General features: G+C 40.5%; 2 protein-coding genes across 10 annotated transcripts in view; one reads left to right on the top strand and one right to left on the bottom strand.

Annotated features, from left to right (window-relative positions):
- Positions 1–2,369, bottom strand: part of CCDC50 (coiled-coil domain containing 50) — a 77,923-nt gene extending 75,554 nt beyond the window's left edge. For 3 of the 4 annotated variants that reach the window (XM_081537330.1, XM_081537311.1, XM_081537320.1), the window contains exon 1: positions 1,045–1,357. Coding sequence is in view for 3 of the 4 variants with exons in the window: in XM_081537311.1 (XP_081393437.1) it covers positions 1,045–1,093 (49 nt within the window). In the remaining variant the exon portion in view is untranslated. Of the gene's footprint in view, positions 1–1,044; positions 1,358–2,166 lie in introns of those variants that run through there. The other variant, XM_081537339.1, reaches the window with a different exon arrangement.
- UTS2B (urotensin 2B) overlaps positions 1,429–16,864 on the top strand; it is a 54,582-nt gene continuing 39,146 nt past the window's right edge. For 5 of the 6 annotated variants that reach the window (XM_081537391.1, XM_081537407.1, XM_081537399.1 and 2 more), the window contains exon 1: positions 1,429–2,323. The gene's annotated coding sequence lies outside the window, so the exon portion shown is untranslated. The remainder of the gene's footprint in view (positions 2,324–16,864) is intronic. The other variant, XM_081537415.1, reaches the window with a different exon arrangement.

Below are 16,864 nucleotides of genomic sequence, written 5' to 3'. Positions count from 1 at the left end.
AAAGTAGTCAAGCTTTCTTTGGATTCTGGGTTCAGCCCTAGCAGCCAGAACACCCTATGAGTCAAATCAGGTTGGCAATGAAAAACACAATTCCAAGAAAGCAAAGATCCTTTTCAATTCCACCTTCCCAGAACAACTAAGACCACAAGAGTCAAATGAAACAAATGACATCCACTACAATGACAATCTCTGCAAGCCCGGATAGCACTCTGGGACTTCTATGCTTCCCAGGGACAAATAACAGCCTAAGATTACTAAAGATTACAGCGATCCAGCACCCAAGAGCTCAGTTTTTTAAAAAAAAAAAAAAAAGGTCTAGGATGAAGACAAGAGGCAAGAAGTCAATGGGCTTCTTGCTAGAAGTCAAACCAGACCAGTAGTAATCAAGCTCTTACATCTGGACATCAGTATAGAAAGCTAGTAAAAATCAAGATCACAATGAGTCCCCTGCTCCCCCTCGCTTACTGCTTTTTTGTGAGAAAATGCTTATTTATAGCAGCTTCCCATCTGGCTGCTCGCGCTGGGCAGTGCCCAGACTAAACTTTTAAACCTGGAAGAAGGTGGGAAAGTCAGCCAGCCAGACGCAGCGCTAGGAAACGTAGACAGAAGGAGGGAAAGAGTCAAGTTTCAAAACAAAGGTTCCACAAGGAACTGAACCTCAACCACTCCCCACTTGCTAGCCTTCAGGCCAGCTAGGCTGGGCCTGAATTTTTAAGAGAAATAAGTCAGAGGCACTCAGCTCCGGAGCTTTCGCTAACGGCACCCGAGAACCTTCGCACAACCACTTGATGAGAGTGGTGTTGGCCTCTCCCCCCATTTCCCGACGCTGGAGAAAAACTGGGGCTCAGAACTTAGGTGACTTGCCCAAGGTCCCACAGCAGAAACGGAATTCAGTTTCTTCCAGGCCAGGGTGGGCCGGCACCCGGTGGGCGCCAAGCGAAGGCCGCGGGGGCCGCCGAGACTAGGAAGGCCCTCCTCCCTCGGGAGGGACCCGGCGCTGGGAGCCGGAGGGGCCCGGCGCGCGCTCCACGGCCCGGCCCCTACCTTCCTTGACTCCCGGCAGCTTGGACTGGTCGATGGTGACTTCAGCCATGTTGGCCTGGGGTCCGGGCTGCACTTCGCCTCTGGCTTCCCGGCCGCCGCCTGCACAGAGCACGGCCCGGCGCGCGGCAGCAGTAGCGCCCGACGCGGCGCAAAGTCCAGCCGGCAGCGCTCGGGCCCGGAGGACGGGGCGGGCCGCCAGGCAAGGGCTGGCGACAAAGGCGGCGGGAGACAGACCCGGGCGCAGCAGGCTGCGCCGCCGCAGCCACCTGCTCCCGCGCCCCCGGCCCTGATCAATACCAAATACCCGGAGCCCGGAAATGGACCCAGGCCGGCCAGTACGGAGGGAGAGAGGAGACAGAAAGGCGGGCGGGCGGGCGGGCGGGCGGGACTGGGTGGGGAGGGGGAGGGGAGCTGCAGGTCTGTAACCGCAATTCAAGTGGCTGGCGAGCGCAGATCAGCTCCTGCGGCCGCCTCCCTGCTGTCTCCTTTGTGCCGAGTGACGCGCCCGAGGCTAGGGCCCCCGCCCCCGTGCCCTGCCTCCCTCCCAAGGGAGGGTCGCGTCTGTCGGCGGGGGTCTTGTGTCCTGAAGGCCTCGGCCAAAAAGCCGCACGGATCCCCCACAACAGTCGTTACTGTCGCCGGTGTAGTCCCCATTCTTGGGCTCTTTCCACAGGATGCTTCCTGTGTGCCTGGCTCTCTGGGGGCACTCTTTGTCTTCTGGGATTAGAGGAAAGATGATGTTTGGGCATTAAAAACTCTCTACTACAATGTACAGAACTAGAGAGCAGCTGATCAGAATCTAGGCCGGTTAAGAGAATGTTCACAACCAGTTGAGGGAACTGAGTCATTCATTCATCAAAAATGCACGAACGTCTACCGAGTGCGATGTTAGACACTGTGGGTGATAACAACGTGCGTCAGACATCTCCCTCTTCTGGCATGTCACATATTGGTCTATAATTGTGACATTTTTATTTCCCTGAAATAGACAGCATCTCCTGTCTGCATCTCCTGGCAACAGAATTCTCCCTCCCTTTGGGAAGTCCTCTTCGGGAGGGGCCTTCTCTCCCAAGCTTGTGCAATCAAAGAACATCTCCACCATCAACAAGCTTCCTCCCTCACCTACATACATTCGTCCAAGGATGTGTGACCAAGACAAGTCAAGCAGAATACTTCTCTGGGGTTATTATATAAAGAAGGACAGACAAGCATTGTTTCTTGTGAGGAGAGTTGACTCTTCTTGATACACAATGAGGCCAAATTGAAGACAGAAGTAAAGGTAAGAATACAGTAGAGATGAAGAGGGTGTATTCTGGTGTTACCATAGTAGCAAACCAGCTGGTCCCTGAGATTCCCACTGTTCTGGATTCTGGTATTTACCTCCATCATCTTCTCAATTTAGGCTAGCACATTTTACTACCTTAAACTAGTAAAAGTTGATATTCTGTCGCTCAACAGCTCAAAGAGTAACTGTATGAGAGGCCACATGGAGGAGGGTTTATTTGGACTTGCCATTGACTAAGATTAGCAAAAAATTAAAAGAGGATTTCCTAAGCCAGAGGGTGGCAAACTCTGGCCCACTAGATTTGAATGGTTGCTTTTTATGTATTTAAATGATTACATTTAAGTGCTTATAGAAATATAATATTTTCAATCTTGCCTCTGTACTCAAATTATAAAATATTTACCATTGGACCATTTTCAGAAAAGGTTAGCCAACCCTATTACTAGGCAGAAAGAACACCCAGTAAATTAAGTGTGTAAATAGAAAGAAATATTAGAAAGGTAGCTTTGTGGGGCTTTTTAAGTCGCCTGCCTTCTATGACTTTTTTTTTAACTTCCCGTGGTTATAGAGAATATTTATAATAACAGTATTGCCTGTTTTCCTCCCACAAATTCATTGTCTTCATTCCTCTGTCATGCTCTGCTCTGGGAGGGTGACATTTTTGAAAACATCACCAGGGTCTCCTTGCCCTGTGGCTTCCTTTTGAGTTAGACCAATGCACAACACTGGCAAAAGATCAAAAAAAAAAGGAGGAGAGAAATGTCAGGGTTTGTATTACATGCCTTTCCTTTACGCTAGCTAGGCCAAAATTTGCGTCATACTGTGTCTCTCTGACTACAACACCTGTCTAGAAGCCTCTTTCCCATAGTTCCAGCTCTCATGAGTCTCTCATAATACCATTTCTTTACAGTGCCCCTTCAGGCCTAGAATGGTAATGGCTTCACACTGTTGCTGGTTCCCTTAACCATACCCACGCCATTGTAAATAATCCCTTAATTATATTCTTTCCAGTTTAACCATTTTGAGTGTGCCTTCTTTTGTCTAGACTCTGATTAATATAGTTGAGATATGCTAAAGGGTCATAGCTTTATTTTCCTTAACAACATCTACATTTCTTGTGATCACTGTAAGACCATAAAACATATTCATCTATTCATATGGTCTCCACTTTCTATTCTCTTGGTCTTTCTTGACTATTTCAATCATACTTTCTAGCCTCATTGCTCCAAAAAACAGTTGTTTTTATTAGAATTAACAATGATCTCCATGTTGCCAAATCCAAGGGTCAATTCTCAGCTTTCCTCTTATTGGCTTACTATTCCCATGTAATAGATATGATTCAACTCATCTTCTTAACACATTTTTTGGTTTGGGGTTTGTTTTAGTTTTTGTATTTTCACTTGCCTCATTTATCTCCCTCACTTATCTAGCCATGTTGTTAAAAAATGATTCAAACAATGTAAACTCACCTTTGAGGGCTCTTCTGGATACTGGTATCTGCCAATTATTGGAGATAGTTATAGGCTTCCCAGGTCATGCAATGGTAAAGAATCTGCCTGCCAATGCAGGAGATACAGGAGATGAGGGTTTGATCCTTGGGTCGGAAAGATCCCCTGGAGAAGGGAATGGCAACCCACTCCATTATTCTTGCCTGGGAAATCCTGTGGACAGAGGAGCCTGGCAGTCTACAGTCCATGGGGTCACAGAGTTGGACACAACTGAACACACACACATAAGCTAGCAACTCCACCTGAATTGTTTTTACCAGGTTATAAAAAACGTATGTCTGAAACCAAATTCATATATACACACATTTAGGTACAAAAAGTCATAAAATCCACTCTGAAAACTTAATAAAGTCTCAATTCCTTAACCTTTTATAGCCTCTAACTACACAGTCCATAAAAGATTTGTGCAAACACGTACATTACTTTGGAATCATTCCTTGAGCACCACTGTACAAATTAAAGACTGAAAGGCTCTCTTGGTTCTTATACCCTTCCCAAATAAGAGTGGCGAATTTCTTTAAAATATTTCAGCTAATTCACATATCTATATATTTCAAATATCCCCAAAGTTAAACTGATTTCTAATATTCATTATATTGTGCTATGAAATTTCTGTTATTAATCTAAAATTTTTTTAAATAGCTCAATGTTCCTATTGCAATTTTCTTTAGAGTATGGTCTTCTGGTAAAATGCTAGGTTATAACACCTGCAGTTTATATTCCTATTTAGGCAACTGACCACCCCTAGAATGTACACCAAAACTAAACACACATACACACACACTCCTATGTGACATTCTTTAGGGGTTCCTCCCAATTTCCTAGACCTTCAAATGCTGGAGTGTTTCAGACCGCACTTTAGTTCTCAAACTATTCCTTCCTAACTATTCTTATTACTTTTAGTTATTAATCCAGTCTCTTTGCTTTAATTATTAACTCTTGGGTAAATGAAATTGCCAGTATGGCACAATTTTGACTGAAAAAAATTGACAATTAATGTGGTTCAACCTAATATTCTGACAAACTCCAAAATTTATATTTTCAACCCAAACTCTCCATGAGTTCCACCTTCATGTATCCAACTGCTAAGTTTCATATTCATTTAAAGGTTTGATTGGCTGTAGTGTCAAATATGTTGACAAAATAAGGGCAACAAGGATTGGAAAAGAGAACGTTTGATTGACATCCAGGTCATTCATAAGGAAGTAGCAATAGGAGAGTTGAGAGAGAGTAATCAGATTACAAAGTTTTTTGTATACATATCAGTTCAGTTCAGTTCAGTTGCTCAGTCATGTCCAACTCTTTGCAACCCCATGAACGATGGCACGCCAGGCCTCCCTGTCCATCACCAACTCCTGGAGTTCACCCAAACTCATGTCCATGGAGTCGGTGATGCCATCCAACCATCTCATCCTCTGTCATCCCCTTCTCCTCCTGCCCTCAATCTTTCCCAGCATCAGGGTCTTTTCCAATGAGTCAGCTTTTTGCATCAGGTGGCCAAAGTATTGGAGTTTCAGCTTCAGCATCAGTCCTTCAATGAATATTCAGGACTGATCTCCTTTAGGATGGACTGGTTGTATCTCCTTGCAGTCCAAGGGACTCTCAAGAGTCTTCTCCAACACCACGGTTCAAAAGCATCAATTCTTCGGCGCTCAGCTCTCTTTATAATCCAACTCTCACATCCATACATGACCACTGGAAAAACCATAGTCTTGACTAGACGGACCTTTGTTGACAGAGTAATGTCTCTACTTTTTCATTTGCTATATAGGTTGGTCATAACTTTCCTTCCAAGGAGTAATAATATATATATACATATATAAAGTATGTATAATATTTATATTTTAGAAAACATGAATTTTTGTCTAAAAAATTTATGACATTTTGATTCCACCTGTTTGACTCAGTATGAATAGAATGCTAGATTTCTACTTTTGAAAAATGGACATGTAACAAGCAACAAAAGGAATAACATATAATGGAAAATAATCTGAAGAAAATCGATGTGTATATGTATAACCAAATCACCTTACTGTGCACCTGAAACATAGTAAGTCAATTAAACTTAGTAAAATATATTTATTAAGAAAAAAGTGAATGGAGATGTTTCAGTAAAGATGGTGGATTGAATCAAGGTACCCAATTCACTCTGCTAAAAATACACCAAAGCCACACTCCCACTGAAATATAAATTTTAAAAAAATTGTGTGTATATGTGTGTTTTTGTTTGGTTTTATTATCTCCATTTTACAGAGAAGGAAGCTGAAGCAGGGAGAGGTAAGGTCATTTGCTCAGTCCTTGGTGGGAATCTAAGATGCAGATCCCAACAGTCTGGCAGCAGGCTGTTGATGCTTATGATCGATAGACTAGAATTCCTTTCAAACTGATGACAATCACGACAACTGGGGAGAACAGGCTCCGGGAAGCTCACCCTATGGCAATCCTAAAAGATCTCAAGTGCCTAGCAGAGGATTTACTGGGACTGGAATGTAAGGCCCGTACCTGCCAGCTGAACTCAGCCCTGGAACCACTTGGGGTTCACTGGCCCCAGGGAAGCGAGGAGAGAAGAAGCCCAGGTAGTCCTGTTCATCATGAATCCAAACTGTCCTGAAAGGAGCACAAACTGGTAAAATGTTTTCAGAAATAAATGTTGAAGCAAGATGTTGGTATTCACAGAGACTGTGCGTTCAGAATCAGTTTCCACCCCACACTTCCGGCAACTGGTGGATATGACCATAAACATATCAGTATCCAGAAGCAAGTTTGCCAAAGGCCCTCTGTTTCAGGAAGGACGCCCATCCCTCACTACTCGGGGAGCAGCTGAGATCAGCTGATGCCAGGTGATGTTCTCAGCTCTGACAGTTCCTGGGATCCATTCCTCCAAGATTTTGGACAGCGTACCCTCCAAAGGTGGTCCTTCCTCTCTTAGAACATGATGTAACTCTCCGAACCTAAGCCTCAAGTGGTTTGCAGATTTTCTGGGGTGACTATTTCCTGTGTTCTGAGATGCCAGGTGGTGAGAGCATTCTGCCTGAGAACCGTATATGCATGGAAAGCTGCTCCTAGCAAGCAAGAGGTGCCTAGTGGCAAGGAGCAGAACACACGGTCCGTACTGATGTGCATGAGAGAGGGGGGCTTGTTGACTCCTGTAACTGAACATCTCTGGACAGATTTCAGGTGAGGATGGATTTAGTGGCTCAACCACATGAAACACACAAAGAAATACCTTTCTTTTTATCTCTTTTCTCTGCTTTCTGAGTTTTTAATGAGTTATAGTTTATATATGATATTATACATTACAGGTGTGTAATAGAGTGATTCACAGTTTTAAGGGTTATACTTCATTAATAGTTGTTATAAAATACTGGCTACATTTCCTATGTGGTACCATATATCCTGTGATTTATTTTATACTTTATAGTTTGTAGCTCTTAATTTCCCATCTCTGTGTTGCTCCTCTCTCCTTCCCTTTCCCCTCCCCACTGGTAACCGCTAGTTTTTTCTCTATGTCTGCAGAATCACCTACATTTTCAAATATGAGGCAAAGAATGTCACTCCTTTGCACTTGAATCTCTGTGGCATTCCATCTTCTTTAGAATATAATCCAAAGTGCATACCATAATCTACTGGAATCACTCCTACCACTCTGATTTCATTTCCTTCCTCTTGTAGGAAAGGAAGAGTCCTTCTCTCACCCTGACACCCTGCTGTTCCTCCTAGGCTGTGCATATTCTTGCATCAGTACCTTTGACTGACTTAACTGGTGCCTCTTCCTGGAAAGACTTCACCCTACACAGCCGCTTGCCAAGCAACTTCATGACGTGCTCCCTTAATTTCATTCAAGTGTCTATTCAAATGCCACCTTCTCAGAGAGATATTTCCTGACCTTATCTGTCATTCCGTATCTGTCCACTCTTTTTTTCTCTCCACGTCAGTTATATTACAGGTTTATATGTTTATTCAATACATCTGTCTAGTTAGGTGAGAGGATTGGATCTTTGCCTATGTGAATTATTATTGAATCCTAAATACATAGAATAGTGTTGGCACATAATAACTGCTCATGAAACGTGTATTGAATACATTGTTGAATAAAATATTTGGTAAAGAAGTATTAAAATGCTGATCAAACAATATTTTTAAAGTAAATTTCTTAATATTTTCTTTCCAAAAATGAGTTTTAAGAAAAAAATCTAGACCTTACTAGATTGTAGACATCATTGAAAAGGTTTAGAGAAGCAACTAGGTTAAAAAGAGAGAACTCTAACTTTGCCAAGAGGAAACTTTAACTTATTTATAACCATGTCCTGAAGTCTAACTTTTGCTTATGGGGCATTTATTTCTTACATACAAATACATTTCTTAAGTGAAAAAATAAGGACCATAAAAAGTAAGTATGGATACCACTGTCATTTGGGAGATTTTTCATGGCTGCCACGAGAGTGCAGGCAAGAGACAACAATGAAGAAAGTGAGTCTACATGGAGCCAGAGCAAGGGATTCTCATCCAAGAGACTTGGCAGCAACTAGGGTAAGATGCCAACAGGCTTCACATCCAGGGATGTTAAGTACACTGGCACAGGTTCTGACTCATGCAAGGAGGAGGATCATGACCTAAGATAGAGCTAAAGCAAGATACAGCAGTGTGAGCTATGGTAAAAAGTTCCTAGCCTCTGGGGGAAAAATATCTTGTGTGATAGAATTACTATCATATATATATATATATGAAATAATCTGCAAATTGTATAAATAATAAATCTCTCATAAAACATAATTCCATTTTTTTAATGAACTCAGTTACATTTGTGATTCATATATAAAATTTTTTAGAAACATACCAAGATCAGCATAACCTTCTGTGGATATATTTTTTTGCAACCAAAAGTAACTGCAAACAATTATGAATGAAGGAAGGTCTAAATTAAAAGATCTTCCACCTAGAAAAGATTGGAATGCACTCTTAAAGATGAACTGCATACTCAGTTTTTCTGCAGGAGACCCATAATTTAGGAGTCTTCTTTCTCTATGTTATTTTCCCCATGATACCTATAACTAAAAGGGCAAGACTATAAATTCAAATTGAGAGAAGGAAACAGGATAAACTTGTGTAACTCAAGTTGTTAGCGCTGTAATGGCCTTAGAAGATTCTTGGATAAATACATCTAAGGAATTTCTGTCATGTTACACATTTGTGAAATTTCTTCAATATTTTGTTTGGCTCTATGTAAAGAATGCTTGAAGTATGAAAGGTGTTCAGTGCTAGAGAGAGCTTTAATAAAGGTATAAAAATATGAATAAGAAGTTTAAACATTGATTACAGTGGCTACCTCTGAGTAGAGGAGGAGGGGAAGGAATAAGGAAAGCAGAAGATTGTGAGTTGTAGATTATATTTGCAACATTGACCACAATCTAGGTTCCTATCATACATGCCCTCTTGCATAATGACATTATAGACCTTCACTGACACATGGAGTCTAATTCTCCTCCCATTGAATCTGGGCTGGATCTGTGACTACACTGACCAGTAAAATGCGGCAGAAGTAACATTCTGAGACTTGAAAGCCCTGGCATTAAGACTAGGAAATTTCTGCTTTGATGCTATGAGAGAAGTAAGTTGCCTTGTAAGAAATGTGACTATCCTAACATCTCCATGCTGTGAGAAGCTTATCTAGCCATGTGGAGAGGCTCTCTGTAGGGGAACAAAGATCCCAAGCCTGAACCCTTAGTGGATCTCCCAGTTGACAGCTAACACCAAGAGGACTGTCAAGCATTTTGAAAATGAATCTTCAAAATCCAATTGAGACATTCCAGATAAAATCATGTGGACAGACATAAACTGTCTTCACTGATCTGGAGCAATTTGTCAAAAAGTGAAAGTGATAGTTGCTCAATCGTATCTGACTCTTTGTGATCCCATGGACTGCAGCCCACCAGGTTCCTCTGTCCATGGGATTTCCCAGGCAAGAATACTGGAGTGGATTGCCATTTCCTTCTCCAGAGGATCTACATGACCTGGGGATCAAACCTTCATCTCCTGCATTGCAGGCAGATTCTTTACTGTCTGAGCCACCAGGGAAGCCCCCAATTTGCTGAGTATAGAATAAAGAAATGAATGTTATTGTTTAAAATTAAGAAGCTGTAGAACGGTATATTGTGCTCAGTTGCTTCAGTTGTACCTGACTCTTTGCAACACCATTGACTATAGCTTGTCAAGCTCCTGTGCCCATGGGATTTTTCCAGGCAATACTGGAGTGGATTGCCATGTCCTCCTCCATGGGATCTTCTCAACCCAGGGATCGAACATGAGTCTCCTGCATCTCCTGCACTGCAGGTGGATTCTTTACCACTGAGCCATTAAAGAAGCCCAGAGTGGTATATTCAGCAGTAAATAACCAAAAGAGTGTATTTCAATTATATCTGTAAAGTTTCGATTCTTTGAGAAAAAGCCACTTATTTGAGGCAAGTATGGAAAAATACTGACTTTGGTCTGGATGTGGTGATATTTTCCATTTTTTTCTTTACATATAAAATATTACATATTTCATTGTTCAAAATTTAAAAGCCTATTTAGACTTGCACTTCTTGCTTGGATAGAGTCAATAGTTCCAAGCATGTCCTCCCTCCATAAACAAGTATAATGTTGGAGAAAATATATGCAGCAAATGGTTTAAAGTCCTGGGCTTGAGGCAATATGATCCCTGGGAGAAGACAAACACGTGAATGAGCTTCCATGCTCTTATTAACTTTTTAGTTTGGTACAATTTTCCAACTTTTATAAAGGGAGTGGAGTCCCAGCACTCTCTCTGGGGAGTCATAAAATAGAGTTCAGGGCTTCTGACACAGTTAGAACTTGTGGGGCAGGGGATTGAACAAGCAGGAACCACACACAGGAGTTCCCAAGTCCTTGGTCAAAGCCAGCATTGCATATCTGTCTGATGATACCAACCCTATGAGGCCTAACAGAAAGCAGCATCCACAAAATAGAGGATGAAATGGCCATTCTAGAGGGCACCAGATGCAGGAAAATGTTAAAGATCCACTGAGAGTGGAGAGATCACATTAACACATTTGGTATTCAGGTAAGCTACCAAAGAAGCCATAAATTATATGGATAGCCTACTTGTAAAGAATATTCTGGAGTTAATCTAATCTAACACACCCTAAAACTGAGCTCTTACAGAACTTCTAGCATATAACTGCCTGCTGAAAAAAAACTCAACAGTCATTAAAAAAAAAAAGTTAATTTAACCCAGATTCTTTATAATATATCATTCAAAATGTTTAGGAGGAAAAAGTTTTCCCACCCAAAATTACTAGACAGGTAAAAGAGTAGGAAAATGTGATGAATAATCTAGAAAAAGGCAATCAGAGGAAACAAACGTGAAGATGACCCAGATATTGAATTTAGCAGTCAAGGGCATAAAAGGACTATTTTTAGCAGTTATTAGAAATATTTTTAAGGACTTAAAGCAAAATATGTGGTCATAATGAATAAATAGCTAGAAACTCTCAGTTGTTCAGTCACTAAGTCAAGTCCTACTATTCTTCGACCTCATGAACTGTAGCCTGCTAGGCTCCTTTGTCCATGGGCTTTCCCAGTCAGGAATACTGGCCTGGGTTGCCATTTCCTTCTCCAGGCCATCTTCCCAACTCAGGGATCAAACCTGCATCTCCTGCGGCAGATTCTTTATCACTAAGCCACCAGGAAAACCCAGAAACTCAGTAGCAAAATTGAAATTATACAAAAAAAACAGTGAACGAATATAGAATTTTAGCAGATAAAAACCAAAAACATAAATGGAAATCCTAGAAATAAAAATTACAATTTCTAATGTGAAAGAAAAAAATCACTGATGGACTTAATGATATATTGGAGATGGCAAATACAGACTCAGTGAACTTGAGAACAGAAGAATAGAAATTATTTAATCAGAAAAAGAGAGAAAACATTTCTTTTTTTTTTTAAAGCCCTTATTACCAGTGGAATAATACCATACTGTTTATAACACAGGGGCTTAAGGGCCCAAGATAGGAGAGAAAGATAATGAGGAAAAAAAAAAAAAACTTGAGAAAATAATGGTTAAAAATTTCCCAGATTTTATTTCAAAGCATCAGTCTACAGGTCCATGAAGCTCAGGAAAAACCAAGGAGAAATACAAAGAAAAAGCACTTAGACCACTTTAGTAGAAATGGGTGACAACCACAGAGGAACAGAAAATCTTCAAAACATCCAAAGAAAAATGACATATTATTGGGCTGGGCAAAAAGTTGGTTTGGGTTTTTCCATAACATTGTATGGAAAAGCCCGAAAGAAGTTTTTGACCAATCCAATATATACAAGGGAAAAGGTATGTAAATGATGGTTGACTTCTAACCAGAAACAATACAGGTCAGAAAATAAAAATTACAACTGTAAAGTAATAACAACAATGAATGCCTATCAAATGAATATTCAATATGTACAAAATGGTCCTTCAAAAATAAAATAAAGGTAACTTATGAAAGATGAAAGCTCAGAAAATGTGTAGCCATCATATCTACACTACAAGAAATACTAAAAGAAGTTCAAGAGGCTGAAGGAAGACTAGCTTCTTTTCTTTTTTCCTTTATTTCCCTAAAAGACAACTCATTGCTTAAAGCAAACAGTTCATTATAGGTAGTTTTTATAAAGTATTTAAAAATAAGATTCATGATATCAAAAGCATGAAGTAATAGATGGGAAAATGAAATTAAAGTACTATGAGGTTGAAGTGTGAGAAGACTTGAATAAATCAGGAGGTGGAAGCATGACCCTATTTATTTTATGTGTGCAGCATAACACTGAATACAAAACCTGACAAAGATATTATGTGAAAAGAGTAATATAGACCAATAACCCTGATGAAGATAGATTCAAAAGTTCTCAACAAAATGTTAATAGGTCAGTAGAAATATACAAAAGGAATAACACATAGACACCAATTGAGGTTACTTCTAGGAATGTAAAATTGACTTAATATTCAAAAATCAGTCACTGTAACTCAACATCTTGATCATCTCAATATAAAGTATCAAAAATAATCTTGAGAAAATGGAAAACCAATTCATACTTTTAAGAGAAGCGACTCTTACCAGGCCAGGAATAGAAAGAAGCCTCTTCAATACTGTAAAAGGTATTTATGAAAAATAAGAAGAAAAAATAGAGTTTTGTGAAATATTGCGCTGTTTGTTCCTAAGCTGGGAACAGTGAAAGGATATCAATTCTCCTTATTTTTATTCAATATTTTACTGTGCAACATTCCACAGTGCAGTAAGGGTAGAAAATAAAGTCCACTTAGATTGGAATAGAAATCGACTCTAGTTATATTTGACATGATCGTTTAAATAGAAACTAGAAGCGAAGCAACTATCAGAAGTAATACATTTAACAAAGGCATAGAGTACAAGATCAACACACAAAAATCAACTGTATTTTTGTATACTAGCAACAATTAAAGAACAAAAAATTTTAAATCAATTTCCTATAGCATCACCAGTAATCTTATAAGTAAGAAACAATATCACATTCCAAAGGAATTGAAGAGATTTGAACCACCATCAAATATCTAAAATATCTAAAAGATGTATCCCTTGGCCTTCCCATGCAAGGTGGGGCACCTGGGTTCGATCCTTGGATCAGGAAGATCCCCTGGAGAAGAGAATGGCTACCCACTCCAGTATCCTTTCTTGGAGAATTCCATGGACAGAGAAGCCTGGCAGGCTACTCCATGGGGTCACCAAGAGTTGGACACAACTGAGCAACACTCACTTTCACCCTTCGGATCCACCATGGACTGTTTTGAGGTGCAGCGCTTCCTTGAACTCAGTCCAGATTCATCTGGCCGGACTCAGGTGAGTCATGAGAGACTGTGGCCAGCACAGCAGCACATTGCTCTGTACTTGGTTTCCCTCTTTCCATACGTTACTTTCCCTTTTTGTAGCATTTGGGAGGCAAAATGCTACCTCTAAGCCTCTTAGGGTTTTTGGCTGGGACTCAGAATTAAATTGACATAGACAGATTAACAGAGAAACGTATAAAAATGAATTTAATATGTGTTTTGCAGGCTAGAGAGCCCTCAAAAGTAACTGAAGACCCAATGAATCTGTTAGATTCGAATGCATATTTATTCTGAATTGGACGAAGAGTAGTAAATCATGAGAACGTGGCAAGATAGAGGGGCTAGAGCTAGGGTAGTTAATTGAGTAGAAACGTGACCAGCAAGATAATTGTTAGCTTAACAAGGTTTATTTTTATAGTTTTCTCTCAGATAAGAATGTTACTGTCCTCTTGGTATGAGGAGGGCATGTGGGGGTTTTATTTCCTGCTTTCAGGAAGAAAAAGAGGAGGGCACAGTATCCGTCTTTCACTTGCTTTTAATTTTCAAGTGTCTTTAGCTCAAAATAATCCTTATGTCAAAGTGACATATTTTAAAGTGGCATATTCTGTCACCCTTCAGTACCCTCCAATAAAACATCAGCATGTAATTTTGCCGCAAGTTTTCTTTTGTACAGTACTTGGTCTAAAACACAATGTAGTGGCATATGGAGGGTATATGGAAATATAGTCAGCAAGGAACCTATAGGGATAGGTTGAGGCAGGCTAGGCTAGGTCAGGGAGAGCCTTCAGTGTCAAGTTTAGCATTCAAAGTAAGCGCAGGTTCCAATAATTATGATTCTGTACTCACACAGAGTGGTCAGAATAGAATTCTGCATCAATAAAGTGACTCGGTGCCTGTCCATGCCTTCATTAGCTAATTAAACTAGGGAACGAAGATTGCTGATTCTTTCTCTTCACGTAATTCCTATGAACCTCTCTTTCATTTAATTACGTGGGTTGCACTCTCATTCCTGTCAGTACCCCATCTCTCATGTGCTGGGAAGAAAAGGTCTGCCAGAGGTGAAGCAAAGCTTCTTTAGGGAATTAGTTAATGAGAATTCTGCGGCAACCTCCAGCGTGAAATTTCCCCTTCCTTACTGGAGGGGACGATTTAGTGCTTAAGCAGCAAAAGAACCCCAAAGCAGGTCTTTTGTCCACTTATCAGTAGCTCTATCACGCTTCAGGCAATTTCTGAAACTGATACAAATCTAGTGGTTATTGTATATTTCTGACTTAAATTTGGACTGGGGCATTAAACGAGAAAAGATCTAAACTAAAAAAATGCATGACAAGCAGATCCTTGCAGGACATTTGGTCCTGTCCAAAATGTCTTTAAGATACTTTGTTGTTGTTGTTTTTATTGTTTGCTTATAAAGTCATATCTGACTCTTTTGCATCCCCATAGACTGTAGCCCCCCCAGGCTCCTCTGGCCTTGGGATAATCCTGGCAAGAATACTGGAGTGAGTTGCCATTTCCATCTCCAGGGAATCTTCCCGACCCAGGGATCAAACCTGTGTCTCCTATATTGGCAGGTGGATTCTTTACCACTGAGCCGCCACAGAAACTCCCCAAGACATTTGGTCCACTAGATATTTGGTCCATGCCAAAATGTTTTTATATTTGCATGACCATTTGGTCCTGTCCAAAACCATTTGGTGTGGACCAAATACACCACTGGAGATTTTAGATAAGAAATGTCTATTAACGCAAACAGATTATCTGCAAGTTGTAAATGAACTAGGATTAAATCATCGTTACACCTAATCTATAGATGATGAAATCAGTGAACAGGTTGACTACGTCTCTGAAGTGAATATGTGCTCTTTATGTTTTTATGTTAATGTAGTCCGTCTTTATTTTATAGGGTAAGTGAGGGAAAAGATAAACAATATGTACATAACTTGGTTTTGTTGAATTTCTGTACAATGGAGTTTTGAGGTTAATATTTGATGTTAATATTATATATACACTGCATTAAAGGTGTCTTAATCTGCTTCAGCAGAAGCACACCTTTAGACAGGATTCAATAAAAGTAGTTTATTTGGGAGTAGATACCAGAAGAGATTGATGAGGAGAGGAGAAATGAGCCTAGGAAAGGAAGAAAGCTGATAGAGTATGTTATCAAGTAGGTTACTATTGTGGACACCTGGAGCATAATCTACAAGGGAACTTGGGCTGTCAGTGAAGAACATGCTTCAGAGTTGTCCCAATCAAGGTCAAGGAAGTCAACACAATTATTTCTTGAATCCCTTTCATTGGATGAAGGCTGTCTCAGAAACTCTACTAGATATAATTTATCAGCCATCAGTTAAGTCTCTTTTCTGCAATAGATCCTTCACCAAGTTGGCCCTGAACAAGTATGTCTCATCTTATTCTATGTCTCAGTTCAGTTCAGTTCAGTCACTCAGTCATGTCTGACCCTTTGCAACCCCATGGACTGTGACATGCCAGGCCTCCATGTCCACCACCAACTCCCGGAGTTTACTCAAACGCATGTCCGTTGAGTCGGTGATGCCATCCAACCATCTCATCCTCTGTCATCCCCTTCTCCTCCCACCTTCAGTCTTTCCCAGGATCAGGGTCTTTTCAAATGAATCAGTTCTTCGTATCAGGTGGCCAAAGTATTGGAGTTTCAGCTTCAGCATCAGTCCTTCCAATGAACATTCAAGACTGATTTCCTTTAGGATGGACTGGTTGGATCTCCTTGCAGTCCAAGGGACTCTCAAGAGTCTTCTCCAACACCACAGTTCAAAAGCATCAATTCTTCGGTGCTCAGCTTTCTTTAGAGTCCATCTCTCATATCTATACACGCCACTGGAAAAACCATAGCTTTGACTAGACGGACCTTTGTTGGCAAAGTAATGTCTCTGGCTACACAGAAAACTGTAACTCCAGGTGGCTTGGGTGCTGGTCTATATTATATGTATAATGTTCCACAGACAATGGACAGTTGTTCATTGTACCATCAGCTTGAAATACTGGGAAGAAGAGTGGATGAGAAAGAAGATAAAGAAATCAGGATTCACCAGGCATTGTGACATTCATGAATAGTGCATCACAGATTGAACTTAGGCATTCTGAATCTTAGTGATACGTTCTTACTATTATGTAGCACAGCTTATTAAGTGATTT

This window comes from Giraffa tippelskirchi, chromosome 2 (assembly GCF_054371585.1).
Source record: "Giraffa tippelskirchi isolate mGirTip1 chromosome 2, T2T-mGirTip1v1.2.pri, whole genome shotgun sequence".
NCBI classification, from domain to species: Eukaryota; Metazoa; Chordata; class Mammalia; order Artiodactyla; family Giraffidae; genus Giraffa; species Giraffa tippelskirchi.
The sequence above is the reverse complement of the archived record's forward strand: the minus strand, read 5'-3'. Positions and strand labels throughout refer to the sequence as shown.